General features: G+C 45.5%; 1 protein-coding gene across 1 annotated transcript in view; it reads right to left on the bottom strand.

The window, feature by feature from the left end:
• Positions 1-19671, bottom strand: part of FYB1 (FYN binding protein 1) — a 60083-nt gene that overhangs the window by 9410 nt on the left and 31002 nt on the right. The window contains exons 8-16 of the mRNA XM_035100805.2: positions 16388-16544; positions 15864-16008; positions 13681-13703; positions 12733-12805; positions 10095-10238; positions 9031-9062; positions 7675-7744; positions 6786-6891; positions 3214-3376 (exon numbers count right to left, since the gene is read on the bottom strand). Coding sequence (XP_034956696.2) covers positions 3214-3376; positions 6786-6891; positions 7675-7744; positions 9031-9062; positions 10095-10238; positions 12733-12805; positions 13681-13703; positions 15864-16008; positions 16388-16544 — 913 coding nt within the window. The remainder of the gene's footprint in view (positions 1-3213; positions 3377-6785; positions 6892-7674; positions 7745-9030; positions 9063-10094; positions 10239-12732; positions 12806-13680; positions 13704-15863; positions 16009-16387; positions 16545-19671) is intronic.

Raw genomic sequence — 19671 nt, 5'->3', positions numbered from 1 at the left:
ATTAGTTTCACTATAAAAAAAAAATGTGAAGAATGTCTGGTTGTGTGTGTGTGTGTGTGATTTTAAATAGTTTTCTGCTCTCGTGTATCTGCTTTGAGGGGAACGAAAAGAAGGGCAAAATCCAATAGCAACACCTAATATTTAAAATTGGGACCCAGGTGGCGCTGTGGTTAAAGCACTGAGCCTAGGGCTTGCCGATCAGAAGGTCGGCGGTTCGAATCCCTGTGACGGGGTGAGCTCCCGTTGCTTGGTCCCAGCTCCTGCCAACCTAGCAGTTCGAAAGCACGTCAAAATGCAAGTAGATAAATAGGAACCGCTACAGCGGGAAGGTAAACGGCGTTTCCATGTGCTGCTCTGGTTTGCCAGAAGCGGCTTTGTCATGCTGGCCACATGACCTGGAAGCTATACGCCGGCTCCCTCGGCCAATAATGCGAGATGAGCGCGCAACCCCAGAGTCGGTCACGACTGGACCTAATGGTCAGGGGTCCCTTTACCTTTACCTAATATTTTAAATATATATAAATTCTTTAAAATCTAGGTTACAGCAATTATGAGAATTGCCACAGTTTCATTATACACATTTGGACATAAATGTGGGGTTTGTGCCTTGAAAGAAGAGAGTCTCAGTAATCTGCATGGAAATTGAACGTGCCTGAATGTTTCTTCTTGGAAAAATAGAAAAAAGAGAGGAAATTTTCCTGGTATGAAAATAATAATAATAATAATAATAATAATAATAATAATAATAATAATCATCATCATCATCATCTGCATTAGAGGAATCTTTGCCCAGGAAGACACTGGGCACTCCTTATCCTTCATCACAAAATATCATGTTGTGGGCAGAAGAGACCAGATATCCTTTGTGAGACCTCAGGGGAATGCTACCTCTTTCCCCTTTCTAAGACTTTCGTAGGCAGATAAAGTGAAAGGTCACAAGCCCCACTCCACATTCCTCTCATTCCACAACCCATGCTCTCACTGAGGAGAGGGGGAGAGGGAAGGAGAGGTCTTGTGGGCTGTTTATTGATAATTCATTCAGACATGTTTGCACAGGGTTTGCTGGAAAGTTAGAAAACGTTAGGTATTTATTGAGAACTCATTCTTATTTATGTACCCTTATACCACTGCAACCCCAGAGGAGGAGGGGGAGGAGGAGGAGTTTGGATTTGATATCCTGCTTTATCACTACCCTAAGGAGTCTCAAAGTGGCTTCTTCTTCTTCTTTGGCGATCACTCGTAGCCGAGTAAGATTGTCTTCCATAAACACGGTTTTAACAATGGGTCCGTAAGTGACTGTGTGTGGAGGTCAATTCTGGATCCACATGTCCTTCCACAGTGGGGACATTGGTTTCCAGGCCGGAGTTGATCACAGTGTGGATTGGCCAAGCGTGCCTTCCTCTTAGCACGTTTCTCCCTTGCGTCCTGAGATCGAGTTTCTTCAAAGCCCATGACACCTTTGGTAAAGGCTGTTCTCCAACTGGAGCGCTCGCAGGCCAGGGTTTCCCAGTTGTCTGTGTTTCTACTACATTTAGAATTTGTGTGTGAATTTGTTTTATGTGTGTAGATCAGTGCACGCTGACCAACGCATAGTCTTCGCAGTAGGGCTCTGTTCCAATGGCATGAAGTAGTCACAACAAACTGGTAAATTCCTATCTGCTGCAGCCTTCATCCGCCTTCACAGCCATTGTAACATACCACTTGTTATCATCCGCCTGTTCTGTCGTTGAGGACTTCTTGGATCATTCTTTGTCTAGCTCCTTCCCTTTGACCTTACTGCCTTGGGTGACCCTGCTGGGAGTACGAGATTCCCGACGGCTTCGCTCACAAGGGTCATAGGAACATGCAAGCCCACTCACCACGACAAGGTGATGATCCAGCGAGTGAGCTCAAAGCGGCTAACATTCTCCTTTCCCTTCCTCCCCCACAACAAACACTCTGTGAGGTGAGTGGGGCTGAGAGACTTCAGAGAAGTGTGACTAGCCCAAGGTCACCCAGCAGCTGCAAGTGGAAGAGCGGAGACGCGAACCCGGTTCCCCAGATTATGAGTCTACCACTCTTAACCACTATGCCACACTGGCTCCAGTCGTTCGCGACTGGACTCAACTGTCAGGGGTCCTTTACCTTTACACCACTTCCAACAGTTGTGGCTTCCCTCAAAGTATCCTGGGAACCGTAGTTTAAGGCAGCTGAGAACTGAAGGTGTGAGAGTGGTAAACTATAGTTTTCAGGATTTTTTTGGGGGGGGGGGAGCCATGATGGTTAAAGTGGTATAAATAAGCTTTACATGTATAGTGCGGATGCGACTTGTGTTGCATCAAGCAAATGCTATCCGACACTTTCTGCTGCAACCGAATAGCACTTTAATTTGACATTTAATGACATTGGAGACCAAGCCTAATCTCTGCTCTTGGTGACCCCATCCATTGAGAGTCAAGCATAAGCCTTTATCTGTAGCCCTGCTCCTTTTCACCTGCACACAGCATCGCTCGTACGGTCATTTCTTAGTGACACTAAAACCTGACAAAATGTTGGAACCTGGTTTTGTATGCACAAAGATGCTGGCAAACTGTCTTTATTGATAATTCAGTTCTGGATGTGATCTAGTCAGCAACACAACTACTATTGCTAATACAACAATCAGATCAGATCCATATTAAGGCTGGTCACAGCCCTCTAGAATCCAGTGGTTTTCTAGCCTTGCAGCCCAGAAATAGTAGAGAAAGCTTAGATTTGTCTCTTATTGCCTACTCCCCCAACTATAATGGACATGCATGATATATTAATTCTGCAGTTATTTGTGCACCCACTGAAACTGATAGCAGGTCACTTAGGTATCATGGCTTCACTCAACTCAGTAAAATCTCAACAGCACTAAAGTGCATTGAACAGTATTTTGTGGCTTTAATTTCAGCAGTTAGGGTTTTATTTAATTCTACAGTGAATTACTTGAACCTGCTTTCAAAGGCATGCCCCGGATAGAGGAAAATATGCAGGATATGGATTTTTGCAAGGATATATTTAAAAATAATAGGGGAAATTGGGGTTCTGTTAGCAGTTACTCAGAGTAAGTTCTATGACTAATTTGAACATGATTTGGGCAATCGCTTGTAATGTTTCTCTAGATCCCAGTGTTCTAGGACACATAAAGAGCCTTTGCACCTTGCTATCTGTGTACCATAAAGCAGGTTGTCCTTATGTTTTGGTACTTACATTTCCCCTCTTCATTCCTACACAGGACTTTAGTATCATCCACATTCTTTATAACCTCAACCGAATCTCCTGGCTTCACTTGTAAGTCTTTTGAGCCTCTCTTCTTAGCAGATGGTGCTCGGGATATGGTTGTAATATACAGAACTCGGATATCACCTTCATACTGTGAAAATCAAAATAGAGGTTGATTGCACACACAAAAAAGCATTATGCACAAAGTTAAAACCACACTTTCTTCTTACAAACAAGATATGCTCAAGCTATCTTTTAAATCTCAAGGATACTGGGCCCATTGGCATTGTTGGTGTAGGTGAGCCAGAAAAAAACCTGGTGGGCTGGCATGGAGTCTATAGAAATCTGATGCTCAAAGGACAAAACTGGGTAAGAATACAAGATATACACAAACTGGATGGCTTTAAGAGAGGATTACACATTAACGCGGGTGGCGCTATGGGTTAAACCACGGAGCCTAGGGCATGCCGATCGGAAGGTCGGCGGTTCGAATCCCCGTGGCGGGGTGAGCTCCCGTTGCTCTGTCCCAGCTCCTGCCAACCTAGCAGTTCGAAAGCACGTCAAAGTGCAAGTAGATAAATAGGTACCGCTACAGCGGGAAGGTAAACGGCGTTTCCGTGTGCTGCTCTGGTTCGCCAGAAGCGGCTTTGTCATGCTGGCCACATGACCTGGAAGTTGTACGCCGGCTCCCTCGGCCAACAACGTGAGGTGAGCGCCACAACCCCAGAGCCGGTCACAACTGGACCTAATGGTCAGGGGTCCCTTTACCTTTACACAAATCCATGGTTGTTAATGCCCTTATGCATGGCAGTAAGCGAAAGACTATGACTTCCATCCCCATTCACCCAGCAGGTCTGTCCTATCTTTGGGTCATAATGTTCTTAAAAGTGCAAGAGTTTAACAGTCACAAAACATCCAGGGGGGTCTGCCGCATATCAAATAGCATGTAGAACAGCTGGGGGGGGGCAACCGGAATGAACATGGAGATGGAGCAACACCTCGAGGTTTAGGACTTTTTAGCTTAGAAAAATGGCAAAGGGGTGGAAAGTTATGCATGGTGGACGGAGATATGTTTCCCCCTTTCTCACATCGTAATAGAACTCAGCGCCATCCAACGAAGCTGAATGGTGAAGAGATTCAGGACAGGCAAAAGGATAGACTTCTTCACACAGTGCAGAGTTAACCTATGGAAACTCACTGCCAAAACAGGTAGGGATGACCACCAACTTAGCTGGTTTTAGAAAGGGATTAGACAAAATTATGGTGGATAAGCCTAGCAACACCCATGAATCATGATGGTTATGTACTGCCTCCAAGACCAGAGCAGACCCTCCAAGTGTCCCCATTTTCCAGGGATGTCCCTGATTTAGAGAAAGTGTCCCGGCTTCTGATTTGATACTGGAATGTCCCACTTTTCCTTAGGATGTCCCTATTTTCATTGGATAAATGTTGGAGGAGGTTATGGAGTTATCCAACCGCCGAGCCGTCCGAAGGCAATCCTGTACAGGGAAGTTTTCTTTAATGTTGAATGCTTTATTGTGTTTTTATATATGTTGGAAGCTGACTTTTAGAAGACATCTGAAGGCAGCCCTGTTTAGGGAAGTAACATTATCACTGCGGATGGGACGTCCCTCTTTTCATCAGAGAAATGTTGGAGAGTATGCCAGAGGTGTTTTGTCTCTGGGATATCAGTTCCTGGGGAGTTACAGTGGGAGAGAGTTATTGCCCACTCACCCAGCTTGTGGAATTCCCTAGATGGCTACTGTGGAAAGAGGAGGCTACATCCAGTGCGGGTCTTCAATTGACCACATAATACAGTCCCACATGCATTGGATTTTACACAGGTATGCCCATTTTAGGTCCACAAGTGGTCCACAAAGGTATGGCCTACAGGAATGCAAGGCCTACAGTTACGGATACTGTACCTGGTTTTCTTCACAGGAAGGTGCTACGTGAATGACATGCAACCATCTTAACAATACGGTTTGCACTTCCTCTGGATGTAGTCCTCAAATGCTCTCCTGAGACAACCAATAACTTCCCCTCGTAGTCATAATGAGCTTCATTGATAGTATTTAGAATGGGGAAGTGCACAACTTTCACACATTTTCCCCCAGGGGAAGTGAAGAAAAATGCTCACTCTCCCAAACAGATTTTCATAAAAGCTTTCTTGTCATTGTGTAACATTTTAAATTAAAAATCTAGTCCTGAATATGGCCACGAGGAAGTACAGCCATACCTCGGTTTAAGTAGGCCTCGGTTTAAGTATTTTCGGTTTAAGTACTCTGCGAGGTATGGAATGGATTAATCCACTTTCCATTACTTTCAATGGGAAAGTACGCTTCAGGTTAAGTACGGACTTCTGGAACCAATTGCACTCATACCTCGGATCAAGTACGCTTCAGGTTGAGTACTCCGTGGACCTGTCTGGAACAGATTAATCCACTTTCCATTACTTTCAATGGGAAAGTTCGCTTCAGGTTAAGTACACTTCAGTTTAAGTACTCCACAGACCGTCTGGAACGGATTAATCCACTTTCCATTACTTTCAATGGGAAAGTTCACTTCAGGTTAAGTACACTTCAGGTTAAGTACAGACTTCCGGAACCAATTGTGTTTTTAAACCGAGGTACCACTGTAAAACACACTGCGTTTGACGGGGTGCACACTAAATATTTATGGCCGTAAGCTGATGGCAGAAGCTCAACCTTTTTATATTCAGAAAGCTTCCTCATTTGGTGTTGTTTTTGTTTTTGTTGGGTTTATTACACTAGCAGGTCCCAAAGCGGGTTACAGCAGTTTAAAATCCATAATTTAAAACAGTTAAAACAAATCGCAGTCACAGGAATAGGTTGGTCTTGAAAGCACATGTCTCAAGTGTCAAAGGTTGAGGGCAAAGAGATTTGTCTTCAGCATATGACCAGGCTGAATAGTGACAGTGCCAAATGTACCTCTGAGGGGTTGCTGTGATTCGAACCGCCGACCTTCTGATCGGCAAGCCCTAGGCTCTGTGGTTTAGACCACAGTGCCACCCACGTCCCTATTGTCTTATAACCTCCCCACAAACAAATCAGAACTAATGCTGAATAAGGACTGGCTGTAATCTAACTTCCCTGTAAGCTTTGAGCAAGCAAGTCAGGATAAATGCTATATAAATAGGTCATCCGGATGAGGCCTTGGTTTTGTTGTTGTTTACTTTTTGTTGCTTACGTACACCTCCATACACACCACCCAGGCTTGTGCGGAGGTCACTTCAGTGCTGCTAACACAGCAGTTTGACTTCACCTCCAGAGGCGCAACTCCATTTTCTATTGAGACAGGCAGCTGCCAAATTAATTTTAGGCAGGTGAGCTAAAACCTGGATTAATTTTTTTATTTTTGTAAACTTCATTAAGGCTTGTAATGTGATTTGTGGCTGTGGTAATTTCACAAAATTGGACCCGTTTCTCATTTTGTTTGGTGTTTTATGCTGTTTTAGTGTTTTGCATAGTTTTATTGCTCTGGTTTATACTGTTAGCTCTGCTGCCTTAAGAAACAATTTTAAGAAACCAAGGTCTTACTTTAAACTTCTTTCGGAACTCTTTCTCCTCTTTCTCCATCTTCTTGAGTTTCTGCGAATCACGGTCATCTGATTTAGCTCTTGCAATGCTCAGGGATTTCGCTAGGCTAAAGCACCATGTTGCAAAACAGAAGAAGAAAAAATATCAAGATTGTCAATATAAAGATTAGGTAAGTTTTTATTTTACAGGTTGTCAATTAAAGCCTAGCCAAAGGCAAGCTAATTAATTAAATAATTAATTAAGTTTTTGTTAATGACATGGTTAGGAGATATATATATATATATATATATATATATATATATATATATATATATGCATGCATCAAATGTGGTTGGGGATTTCACCAAGAATGCAGTATGCATGGAACAGATATTTAAAATATCCCTCCCCTTCAAGGCAATTAGCATTACGGGCCAGGAACTTTCACTAACCCAACAGAAGGCGCAATTTTCTAATGATAAATCACAGTGAAGGGAGGGCATGTTTTACCAAGATCACAGTTTGTTTGTTTGTTTATTTCATCAAATTTACATACTGCTTGATTGTAAGGGGGGGGACCCTCAAAGTGCTTTCCAAAAAACAACACAAGACAACAAAATCATCACTAAAAATCCACAACCCCAATTTAAAGCCTTCAAAAGAAGGTAAAACCACAGTAGGCTAAACTAAAGCAAATTAAAACCCATACAAACTTTCTAAATGCCTGGGTTTGCAGAGTTGCAAAGAGAAGTTTCAGTCTCCTCCCTTCACCCTAAGCTGCACCTGGTATTTAAGTCATGTCACTTATAACACGTGTGTCGTGAGGCCCTTGAGTAACAGCAAACAGATCGGCACCTCCGCATCCCTCAGTAGGCCATTGCACACATCCTTGTTTTATATGTCCACTCACCTAAGTTCTTTGGGTGGGGGAGGGAAGTCAGTTGGCTCTACATCATCATAGACATCACTGTCTCCAGAATCTAAAATCAGAAAGTGGTGGGTTGTTGTTTGTTTTTAAAAAATGAGAAATAATATATAATCATTGCAACTCAGGCCCCAAATATATAAAACACCCCACCCCCCCAAAAAACCCACCTCCTTTCCTACAAAGCCTCTCAGGAGCCTCTTGGTTTGTCTGCCACCCTCAGATGGATGGCTCACAAAGCATTTTCTGCAGCAGCCCCTGAATTGTGGATCTCCTTCTCACCACAGAGGTGCATCTGGCCAACTTCATTATACAGTTCTTGTCAAATGTTAAAGACTCACCTCTTTGATACCCATGATGAATATTTTTAAGGCCGCCCTATTTTTGTGAGTGTATTTTTTTATTCTAAGTTTTTAAACTCTTTCAAGCAGTGTTTTAAATTGTTGTAATCCACCCTGGACCCAGGTGGCGCTGTGGGTTAAACCGCAGAGCCTAGGGCTTGCTGATCAGAAGGTCGGCGGTTTGAATCCCTGCAATGGGGTGAGCTCCCGTTGCTCGGTCCCAGCTCCTGCCCACCTAGCAGTTCGAAAGCACATCAAAGTGCAAGTAGATAAATAGGGTCCGCTCCGGCGGGAAGGTAAACAGCGTTTCCGTGCGCTGCTCTGGTTCGCCAGAAGCAGCTTTGTCATGCTGGCCACATGACCCGGAAGCTGTCTGCGGACAAACGCCGGCTCCCTCGGCCTATAGAGCGAGATGAGTGCCGCAACCCCAGAGTCATCGGACACGACTGGACCTGATGGTCAGGGGGCCCTTTACTCCACCCTGGGACTTTAGGATGAAGGGCATTAACATTAACAACAACAACATTGATTAATAAGAATGTTGCCCTAATATAATGCATTTGTGTATGTTATCTCCCTCAATATATGCATTTTTATCCATACTTTTACCTTAGAATTTGCATTTTTCACTACTTGGGTGTAGAACTGCATTGCAAAGCTCAGAAGAATGCAACTTTCAAAGGATGGCCATAGTTCAGTTTGCATATTGTTTTGGAAAGAACGCTTTACATAGGTTTGTCTTCAAATGCAAACTGGATCAAATGTTTCCTGCATCACTAGCAGCTAAGCCAAGGTTTGACTTATTTTGTCATCCAAACACAGGGTCATGGTTAGTCTCTCTCCTCCATAATCACAATCTGCAAGTTTGCCCTTTGGTTGCAGACTGTGGTTACATACTCTGGCTTACCACGATGTGTGTAAAAGGAAGCTTCTGTTTGAGGGTTATAGGAACTCAATCACAGTTTAATAACTGCTTCATGTTTTTGATCTTCTTACTTACCCTTCCCTATTTGCTTTGCTGACGAAGTCCTGCTAGAAACAAACAAATAATAACTTTCATTAAGTATTGCAATCATATGATCCATTCCTATCCCAGGATATAAATGATTGTGGGACATCATGTGTACATCATGACAAAAGGAAGAATAGTTGAAACCTACTTTATCTTGGATAACGAAAACAAAGGGGGTGGGGGGGTGCTTTCCTTCACATATTCAACTGCAACTAATTTGCTGCCCCTTAAATATGTGAAATTATAAACTGTTTGTCATGGGTAAGACTGGATCACATCTACAAAATTGCTGGCAATGGAACAAAAGTTGGGCCATGACCTAGCTTTTCAGATACAGTGGTACCTCTACTTACGAATTTAATGTGTTCTGAACACATATTTGTAAGTCAAAAAAAATTGTAAGTCGAATCTCATAGGAATGCATTGGGAGAAAAAATTCGTAAGTCGAAGCAACCCTATCTAAAAATTCGTAAGTAGAAAAAATCCTATCTAAACCGCATCCAAGATGGCGGACGGAGCTCCATTTGTAAGTAGAAAAATTCGTAAGTAGAGTTATTTGTAAGTAGAGGTACCACTGTATAGCTTCAGCCGAAGACATTTAGGTGCCTGAGGCAGAATCCAGAGAAACTCCCACTTTTCGCTGGTGATCATGTGTCATGCTCTACCTCAGTTCCTCTCTGAAATAAATAGGAGACACACAAAGCCAACAGATTTTGCTCCATGGGTCAGATCTGCCTACTTCCAACTCTGCCACCCGTAATGTCACCCCCTAATCGGCCACCTGAGTTGGCCATCTTACCTCGCCTCATGGTGAAGCTGTTTCTGCAAACAGGTACCTATGACTTAAACTAAGAGGTATTCAAGGACAGAGCATGGCCCAACTTTGAAAAGGGATGTGGTGGTTTCATAGCTTTGGTTATCTGCCATGTGCTACGATTATGTGGCTGGTTAGGCTGCTGTGAGAAGCTGTTAGTAGTGCATGATCAACACGTATATTAGCTATTAGTTTTAGTGAACCGGTTATTTTTCTTTCTTTCACAGCAGTCTCTTACGAGGAACCTCCATTATCTTCCGTCACATTGATTTTAGTTGCTGCCTCTCGTATACTTCTCTTGGGGAAATCTTTTCCCTTCAACAGATTCTTCAAAAGCCCACGGGGCCAGGAGTCACTCCTATCTTCACCATGTGGCACAGACCTTTGGAGTATGCACGCAATTATCACATTGCAGAATGAAATGCAAGATATTTGAAATGACTTTGGGCTGGGGCATTGGATTCACATCAGCAGCAACAACAACAGCCCCCCAAAATAAAAAGGACCTTCAAGTCCATTCATACCTGCATTCTTTAGGACAGCCTTTGCCAATCGGGTGCCCTCTGACTGGTTTGGACTACAAATCCCATCAGTCCCATCCAGTATGCCAGTGCTGGCTGGGGCTGATGGGAAGTGTAGTCCAAAACATCCAGAAAGCGCCAGGTTGGCAAAGGTTGCTTTAGGAGAACATCTCAGGGCACCATCACCATTTACACAGCACACACAACCATGCCAGTATTCCCTGCGACAAATGTATTGTTATAAATTTAAATGCCACACCCCCTGAATCCTAGAAATTGTTTGGGATATAGAGGGAGAATGCAAGCTGCAGAGGAATTCCTGAGCTAGCTTAAGCAGAACAACCTGACTGAGCTAGGGCCATCCAAGAACAATAGAGGTCCATTTGCAATACAAGACAACACCTTTCCCCCCTGCCTTGAGGTATGAACAGATACAGGGGTTTGAAAAGTTGCCTTGAGGTGACAGGAAAGGGGAGTCTGGGAGCAAGCTTGCTGGGAGGAAGGAGGAAGAAGAAGGGTGGTTGGCTGTGGGGTACAAGCACTGCTGTGGGGTGCAAGCCCCTCTTGCAAGAAACATGCTGTAAGATCTGGAGTCCCTCCTTGCAGACTGAAGGTGTAAAAAGGTGAATAAACCATATTTCTTAAAGCGACGACTGTCTCCGCCATGTCTCAATTCTCCAAAGAGCCACAGACCCTGGGTGAGTGCCTGGAATCCCATGCAAGGGCGTACCCACCATGCGGCAAGTTAGGGCAGCTGCCCTACTCTAGAAGCAGGGCTGGTGGGCAGAGGCGGAGCACAGCCCGGCGGAGCGCGAGTTCGCCATTCCCGCCGCACCGCGCCGCACCCTCCCTCCAGCTCCCCGGCGCGCCCTCAGGCAAGGCCAAGCGCGGCGGGGAACCAGGGAGCGCGGCGCGGTGGGCGGGAACGCCGAACTCGCGCTCCGCTGGGCTGGGCTCCGCCTCCGCCCACCAGCCCTGCTGCTAGGGAGGGGCACAGCCCGGCGGAGCGCGAGTTCGCCGTTCCCGCCCGCCGCGCCGCGCCCTCCCTCCAGCTCCCCGTCGCGCCCTCTGGCAAGGCCAAGCGCGGCGGGGAACCAGAGAGCGCGGCGCGGCGGGCGGGAATGCTGAACTCGCGCTCCGCTGGGCTGGGCTCCGCCTCCGCCCACCAGCCCTGCTGCTAGGGAGGGGCACAGCCCGGCGGAGCGCGAGTTCGCCGTTCCCGCCCGCCGCGCTGCGCCCTCCCTCCAGCTCCCCGTCGCGCCCTCTGGCAAGGCCAAGCGCGGCGGGGAACCAGAGAGCGCGGCGCGGCGGGCGGGAACGCTGAACTCGCGCTCCGCTGGGCTGGGCTCCGCCTCCGCCTACCAGCCCTGCTGCTAGGGAGGGGCACAGCCCGGCGGAGCGCGAGTTCGCCGTTCCCGCCCACTTTGTGGCCCCTCCCCTTCCGTGCCTTGGCCCCTCCCCTTGCCCCCCCTAGTTTTGATCCTGGGTACGCCCATGATCCCATGGGCTGTTTGCCACCACTCAGCAGAGAGAGGGGGAGGCACCCAACTACTTTTGCAGCAGCATGAAGAGTGAGCCTCATACAAACACAGCTGGACCAAGTTCTTAGTACATGGGCCTCCTGATCTGCCCTGTGGCTCTAATCTCTGATCCCAGGATCAGAGAAATTCACCAGCATCAGTGTGGATTTCTATGGAGGGCGAATACATACTGGTAATGAATGGATAGGTAAAGGTAAAGTTAAGGGGACCCCTGACCATTAGGTCCAGTCGCGGACGACTCGGGTTGCGGCGCTCATCTTGCTGAGGGAGACGGCGTACAGCTTCCGGGTCATGTGGCCAGCATGACAAAGCCGCTTCTGGTGAACCAGAGCAGTGCACGGAAACACCATTTACCTTCCTGCTAGAGCGGTACCTATTTATCTACTTGCACTTTGACGTGCTTTCTGATCGGCAAGCCCTAGGCTCAGTGGTTTAACCCACAGCACCACTAAGGTCTAAAGAGTCAGGTGTGCCGTTGTTTTGATGCCACACAAACATCTGTCCATGCTTCAGATTCTGGCTTGCTGGCTTCTGCTTGAAAATTAAAGAAGTTGGAAAAGGCTATGCCTTAATACAATCCATGTGAAGGAGATGAAAACAGTAAAGACTATTAAAACAACACCCAAAGCAATTAATTCCATGGTAAAAACATTATCTCCACACCCTTCTAAGACACACTCCCTACCCAGCTGATACCATTTTATCATGCATCAATTGAGGACTAATATTTTAATCATGAGATAATCTTTTAAACATGAACTAAACAAGAATTCTCCATCTGCTTTTCATTATTTTGTTGGCTTTTAATGCTTACCTTGTTTGTGCATCATCATCGCCCTCGATCCCATCATAAACGTCATCAGAGGGAGGAGGAGGAGGAGGGAATCCTGTTTAAAAAAAATTAAAAGGCAAAAGCAGGGCAGTATTATCACTACTACTTCGATTATTATTGTTTCAGTTTATGTCACCTAATGCAAACTGTCTCTAGGCTACTTACCTCCAAAATGCACATAAAGTAAAATAAAACATTAACACTGAAATGATCAATAATAAGAACAACAACAACAAGCCTCAACAATATGTACTGCTTCTATTGAAAAAACCAAGAGATATTGTTTGCACTACAGTCATACCTCGGTTTAAGTACACAATTGGTTCCGGAAGTCTGTACTTAACATGAAGTGTACTTAACCTGAAGCGAACTTTCCCATTGAAAGTAATGGAAAGTGGATTAATCCGTTCCAGACGGGTTCGCGGACTACTTAAACTGAAACTACTCAAAGCGAAGCGTACTTAAACCGAGGTATGACTGTATTTCAATTACGGCTTCCTTCATCCCTGAGAATTGGCCATGCTAGTTGGTGCTGATGGGATTTGGAGTCCAACAACCTCTGGAGAGCATGGCTTTCCCATTCTTGCTTTAGCAGGAGGACAAGCCTTTCCGGATCATCTTGGTGCTGATGGGGGAGTGGGGATGGAGGGGAAGATTCTCAAGATTTTCTAATCCTGAGATTTGCTAATCTTGAAAGTGGCCTTGACCCTGGTGTTTACAGGATTGGTTTAGAAATGAATATTGAAGGAGGAAGTATGAAGGCTTGGGGACTGTTATTTTTCTTTGACTATATATGGCTTGTCTGCTGGCCGCTGGTAGATATCACAAACCCTGGTCATACCCCAATTGATACCCTTGGAAGGAGTTAAAAGATGGGCCCCATGACCCACAAACCCCAAAATTTGGATAGATAGGAACAGCAGAACCTACCTCCTGCAGCACTTTGACTTCCACTTTGGCCATGAGAAAACAAAAGGAGGGGAAATGGTTGAAGTCAAAGGAGGAAACAGTACAATAAATAATGCAGGTCTTAACATACTTGCTTGGGAGTAAGCCCCATTGAACATGGTGGGACTTACATCCAAAGAACACACGTACATATAGGAATGCACTGAAAAGTCCATGTCCCCCCCCAACCCAATTGTTTGCAATATTCTGTAACCCACATAAAGCCAGGTAATTGCCTAGAAAATGGCAAATGTGATTCAAACTGGTAATCCATAAATAAATAAATAAATAAATAAATAAATAAATAAATAAATAAGGAAGGTATCAATTGCTTTGCTGGATCAGGCCTGTTGTCAGGGGTTGCCAATATGGTGTCCCCCAGCTCTTGCTGGGACTCGCACCATCCTTTCCAGTTAGCTATGCGGACTGGGTCTGATGGGAGTTGTAGTCCAGAAATATACCGAGGGCACCCCGGTCTTTATAGCCTAGAATTCTGTCTCAAGTTGTAGCCAGCCAGGCACCCCAATGAAGCTCATAGCTATTGCTTTATGTTTGTCCTGTGCACCTTCACACTGCCACTATGGAATGGATTAGGAATAAGTGACAGTTCTTCTTCTATCCCTTTAGGACAGGGGTGGCCAACTCCCGAGAGACTGCGATCTAATCACAGTTAAAAACTGGCAGTGATCTACCCCCTTTTTGGGGTTCAGGTTGTTGAGGAAACCCCATTGGGGGGGTTGGGGTCATAGTTGTTGAGTTTCTTCAGGGAGTAGGTAAAATATTGAGCTTTTTTTTTAGGGAGCCAGTTGTTCAGCTTCTTTGGGGGGAGCCAATGATCTACCAGTGATCTACCGCAGACGTCCAGTGATCTACCGGTAGATCACGATCTACCTGTTGGACATGCCTGCTTTAGGACTTAAGACTGCTTCACTGATATCACCTCCTAACCTCCCTAGTCTTTGGAATTGTTTGTGGAGGCCTTGCTTCAAGGACCTTCTTTCTGAGAGGTAAGACTTAATGCCATCTGTGATATGCCTTTCTTGGTGGTGGCACCAGTGTTGGGAATACCTCCCCTGAGGAAGTTCATCAGGACACTGCACTGTGGGGTTTCAGATGTGCTATTAAAATGGTAAAAGCCATTAGACAGACACTTCACCTGGAACATTTGTGGGTAGCGCTATTGCTTTCTTTCTCCGTGCCTGCCTGACATTATTTTTAATGTTTAGACTTTCTTTCTTTCTTTACACTTTATACTTGTTATGTCTACAGTTTCTTATATGTTGCTTTGGGCAGATGAGCAATCAAGAAAAGCCACTGTGGTGAGGATAGATTGTTGAGACTTCTTACCAGCAATCCCCAAGTCCAAATCACAACACTCAGCCAAAAGGCATATTGGATCTCTCTCAGACTAACCTACCTCACATGGTTACTGTGAGGATAAAAGATAGGGGGATAATGTAACCGCCCAGAGCTTTTTGGAGATTGTGGAGTAAACAATCCAATGCAGTAGCGATTGGTGGGGCGTTGGCGCTCACTTGACCTCCTGTCACTGACCAGGAGGGAGAAGCCACAAGGTGCAAACACGCCAGCAGCGTCAATCTGGCGCTCACACATTTGCCCCCCACTGCCCTTGGAACTGATGCTGCTGTCGAGAGGTCAGGTAAGTGCTACTACCTTGCCCTAGGGGACACGGGTGGCGCTGTGGTCTAAACCACTGAGCCTCTTGGGCTTGCCAATTGGAAGGTTGGCGGTTCGAATCCTCGTGATGAAGTGTGCTCCCATTGCTCTGTCCCAGCTCCAGCCAACCTAGCAGTTCGAAAGCACACTAGTGCAAGTAGATAAATAGGTACTGGCGGGAAGGTAAACGGCGTTTCATTCTCTCTGGCTTCTGTCACAGTGTTCCGTTGTGCCAGAAGCGGTTTAGTCATGCTGGCCACATGACTTGGAAAGCTGTCTGTGGACAAACGCCGTCTCCCTTGGCCTAAAAGCAAGATAAGCGCCACAACCCCATAGTCGCCGTTGACTGGACTCAACTGTCCAGGGGTCCTTTCCCTATACTATCTTCCCTGAAGACCACTACTTCCTGTTCTGATGAATGGCGGGCTAGATTGCACTGCAAGCCACACTAGAACTGGACACAGGTGTGGCCATCCCTTTCGACATACCTGCTGACGCTATCCTGTTCCCCAACATCGTCATACACTTCCTGGTCACTGTCTGGCTGCCTCAGTTGAATGTTGACAGAAGGCCGCGGCTTCCGCTTTAACGAATCATAGTCAATTTCCACCATGGTTGTTTTAATGTAGCCATCTAAAAAGCAAAAGCCCGACACATTTCATGACTAAGATCCAGCTGTTTTATTTTAAACTTAGTAGCAAGACATCATAAGGGCTGCAATTTAAAACAAAAACAAAAAAACCCATCCTTTAAAAACCACTGTGCAATATAGAATGGTGTTCATTGCATGGTGTGCAATTTTTTAACATCAAACTGCTGTTGGTTTCTTTGTTGTGCAGGTTTTAAGTATTTTAACAAATATACAGATACGTCTTCAAGGGCCAAGAATTGTGTACTAGCGACATTTCAAATACTCCAAATGGTGAGTGAACCCAAATTTTCTGATCGGAAAAATTACTCTGATTAAACATATTAAAATAAGTTCACTTGAATTTGCATAATTTATACCTACAGGAGCCTCTTGACCTTCCCAGCCACTTCCCCTCTGGATTGTCAGTGATGCGGATGATTTCGATTTTATCTCCTTGCTTGAATGTCAGATCGTTCTTCCCTCCTTTGAAGTCTGTGCAAGCTCGGGCCTGGTGAATGACTTCAATGGGTCCCACTAGCTACACAGAAGTAGGATAAGAAATGGGTGAAAATCAGCATTACACATATGGTCAGGATTAATACTGTACAAGAGAAAGAGGGGAGAGAGAGAGAGACAGAGAGAGAGAGAGAGAGAGAGAGAGAGAGAGAGAGAGAGAGAGAGAGAGAGAGAGAGAGAGAGAGAGAAACAGGCATGACAAATTGGAGCCGGGACCTCGGGTAAGGAACCATTTTCAGCCCGAGGGTTGCATTCCCTCACTGCCAACCTTCTGGTTCCCATGTGTCCATGGTGGGAAGGACCAGAATCAAATAGTGGGTATAATGTGATTCTTACACACAATTCCAGATTTGATTCCAGATGCACAGAAGTCAAGAGGTGTGTACAGGCAAACAAGAGGCATTATCGCAATCGTGTCTACTTGAGGGCACAAAGATCTTAGAATTTTGAAGTGTCAGGCATGGCTCTAGTGGCTTTAGCCCAAACGTAGCAGAGTTTTCCTGCACAGTGCAGAAGCGAGTTGAGGTGGAAATGACTAGTCGGCTAGACGCAGAGTAACTATTTACAGGATTTATTAAAAGAAAATAAAACCAGCAGAGTTTCTGCATACAAAGCAAAGCAAAATAAATCCTTACTCTCTCTCTCTCTCCAACCATACGCAGCACTCCTACTCCTAACACCCACAAGAAACAACTGTGCTAGCATTCCTAGATAACAGAGTTCAGTGCTGGTTATTAACCAATGAGAGAGTTGTTGCCAGGCCAGGCAGACCTTGGCTTTCTGCCAAGAGTAAATTGACACTTCCTTGAGTTAATTGTGTGAAGCAAGAATCTGTAAGTTTCCCATGAGAACCAATTATCAGAAACCGAACAAAAGAAGTGTCAGTCAGGGAAACAAGATGTAGCCTGAGGCGAATTGAGTCTTGATGCTAAGTAGAGAGGACTGGAGACCCACATTCAACCCCTGGACCTGTTATTCCCCATCACTGTTTCAGGCATTTTTGCAATGGAATTATAAAGACACTAAGGACTCAGTATTTGATTCTTTAAAATTAAAGATTGGCAATTGTCTATTATTTTTAATGCATGGCATTATCTTCTTGTTACACAAGTCTGCAAAAACAACCTTAGCTGGAAAACGGAAATGTTCATTAATTGATCATTGATCATTGATCATTAATGAGAAACTGTATGAAAGATATCTGAAATCACAACTTACAATGGAGAAGGCAACACATCAGATCAGTGCTATGGCAAGTCCTACTTAGGGGTTTTGTAATATGAGTTCTACTAATTGAATTGGTGATGCCAATATTTCCCATGTAATAACTCTATAAGAAGCTACAGAATTTATATGCATCTGAATTAATATTCTGAAAACGGTCTAATCAGTCATTGTTAATTTGTTTGCAGCTAATTGTTAAGCTTTCAATACACATTTGATTGTTATAGACATAGAACATAAAATAAACAGCAGTCGAAGCATAGCTCCTAGACATGTTTGCTTATGAGGGGATGCGGGTGGTGCTGTGGTCTAAACCACTCTCTTGGGCTTGCCGATCAGAGGGTTGGCGGTTCGCATCCACACAACAGGTTGAGCTCCCGTTGCTCTGTCCCAGCTCCTGCCTACCTAGCAGTTCGAAAGCACGCCAGTGCAAGTAGATAAATAGGTACTACTGCGCTGGGAAGGTAAACAGCATTTCCATGGACTCTGGTTTCCATCACGGTGTTCCGTTGCACCAGAAGCGGTTTAGTCATGCTGGCCACATAACCCAGGAAGCTGTCTGTGGACAAACGCCGGCTCCCTCGGCCTGAAAGCGAGATGAGTGCCGGAACCTCATAGTCGCCTTTGAATGGACTTAACCGTCCAGGGGTCCTTTACCTTTACCTTGTATCTATTAAGACGACCGTTGACGTCAATGGGCTTTACATCTGAGCAGAACTGCAAAGTATCAGGCTGTGTGAGTGCCTTCACATGCACCAGTTGCAACTTGTTTCCCACTGAAGTGGGTTGCAATTCAGCATTGCTAGATCCAACTACATGCTTTAAATCTCTAGGCATGAATGCTCAGCTCCAAATCCTTCATTCAGACTTTAAGGTTTGCACTCAAATAAAATAGCAAAAGGGTCAAATGGATAGGGATGGGCAAATCTGTTTTCTTTCTTTCTAATATTAAATTCAGTTTTCCACATTTCCATATCAGTTTGCTATTATTATTATTATTATTATTTGTGAGGGACAAGGGATACAGGGAAGTCCCTCCCATCTTAAGTTCCAGCCCATCCCCAAGCGCGGGAGAGAGTAAGGAGAGCTCTGCCTCCAGCGGAGAGTCAGGAAGTGGTGTCCGAGGCTCAGGCAAGGTTGTGGAGCCCAGGCCGCAGGTGGGACAGGAAGTTGGACGCACAGGGGGGAGGCCAATTCCCCCAACTCCCGAATTGCGACGCAAACGTAGGGGGAAGAGGTTGGGTCTGCCAAAGCTGTGGTGCTGGAAGAAAACGCGCCAATCGCCATTCGGGAGTTCAGACACCTCACCTTAAGGATGCATTTTTACTGCTCTGAACACTGTAAATAATCAGCACTTAATAAAAACCTTAAAAGACCATGCTGGAGTCGTTACTCTAGAGTAGCCATACCAGGCCCTCTGACAGCAACTCCCGAATCTTTTTTTTGGCTACTTTGGAGTGCAGCGATGAGCGCTCAAGAGGCTGAGCATTGGAGGCTGGAGGCCGAAGCAGCGAAGCAGGAGCTGCAGAACCTCACAGCGCACGCACAGCAGCAATTGCATGCCGCTCAGGAGGAAGCGCGAGGGGCGCAGGAGGAGCTGAACAAGCTGGTGGACCAGGTGAGGACAAAAGAGGAGACTGAGAAACAGCTAAGGGTGATGGTTTTGGACCTACAGAAAAAGTTGGAAGAGGAGAAAGCCGCTAGAGGTGGGGGGGGCGCCCCAGCCGCAGCTAGTCCAAGTGAGAAGGGGACAGAGCCTAGTCACCAAGTTTAGCGGCGACCCGAGGGAGTACCTAGGATTCGAGACAGAAATAAATTATGCGCTGGAATTGCATGCAGCAGAATTCCCAGATGACGCGCACAGAGTCTCCTTTATCATAGAGCATTTGACGGGGGCCGCCCGAGAATGGGTAAGACCGCTCATC

The sequence above is a fragment of the Zootoca vivipara genome, chromosome 11, assembly GCF_963506605.1.
Source record: "Zootoca vivipara chromosome 11, rZooViv1.1, whole genome shotgun sequence".
Classification (NCBI taxonomy): Eukaryota; Metazoa; Chordata; class Lepidosauria; order Squamata; family Lacertidae; genus Zootoca; species Zootoca vivipara.
Note: the sequence above shows the minus strand (reverse complement) of the source record. Positions and strands in the feature narration are given on the sequence as shown.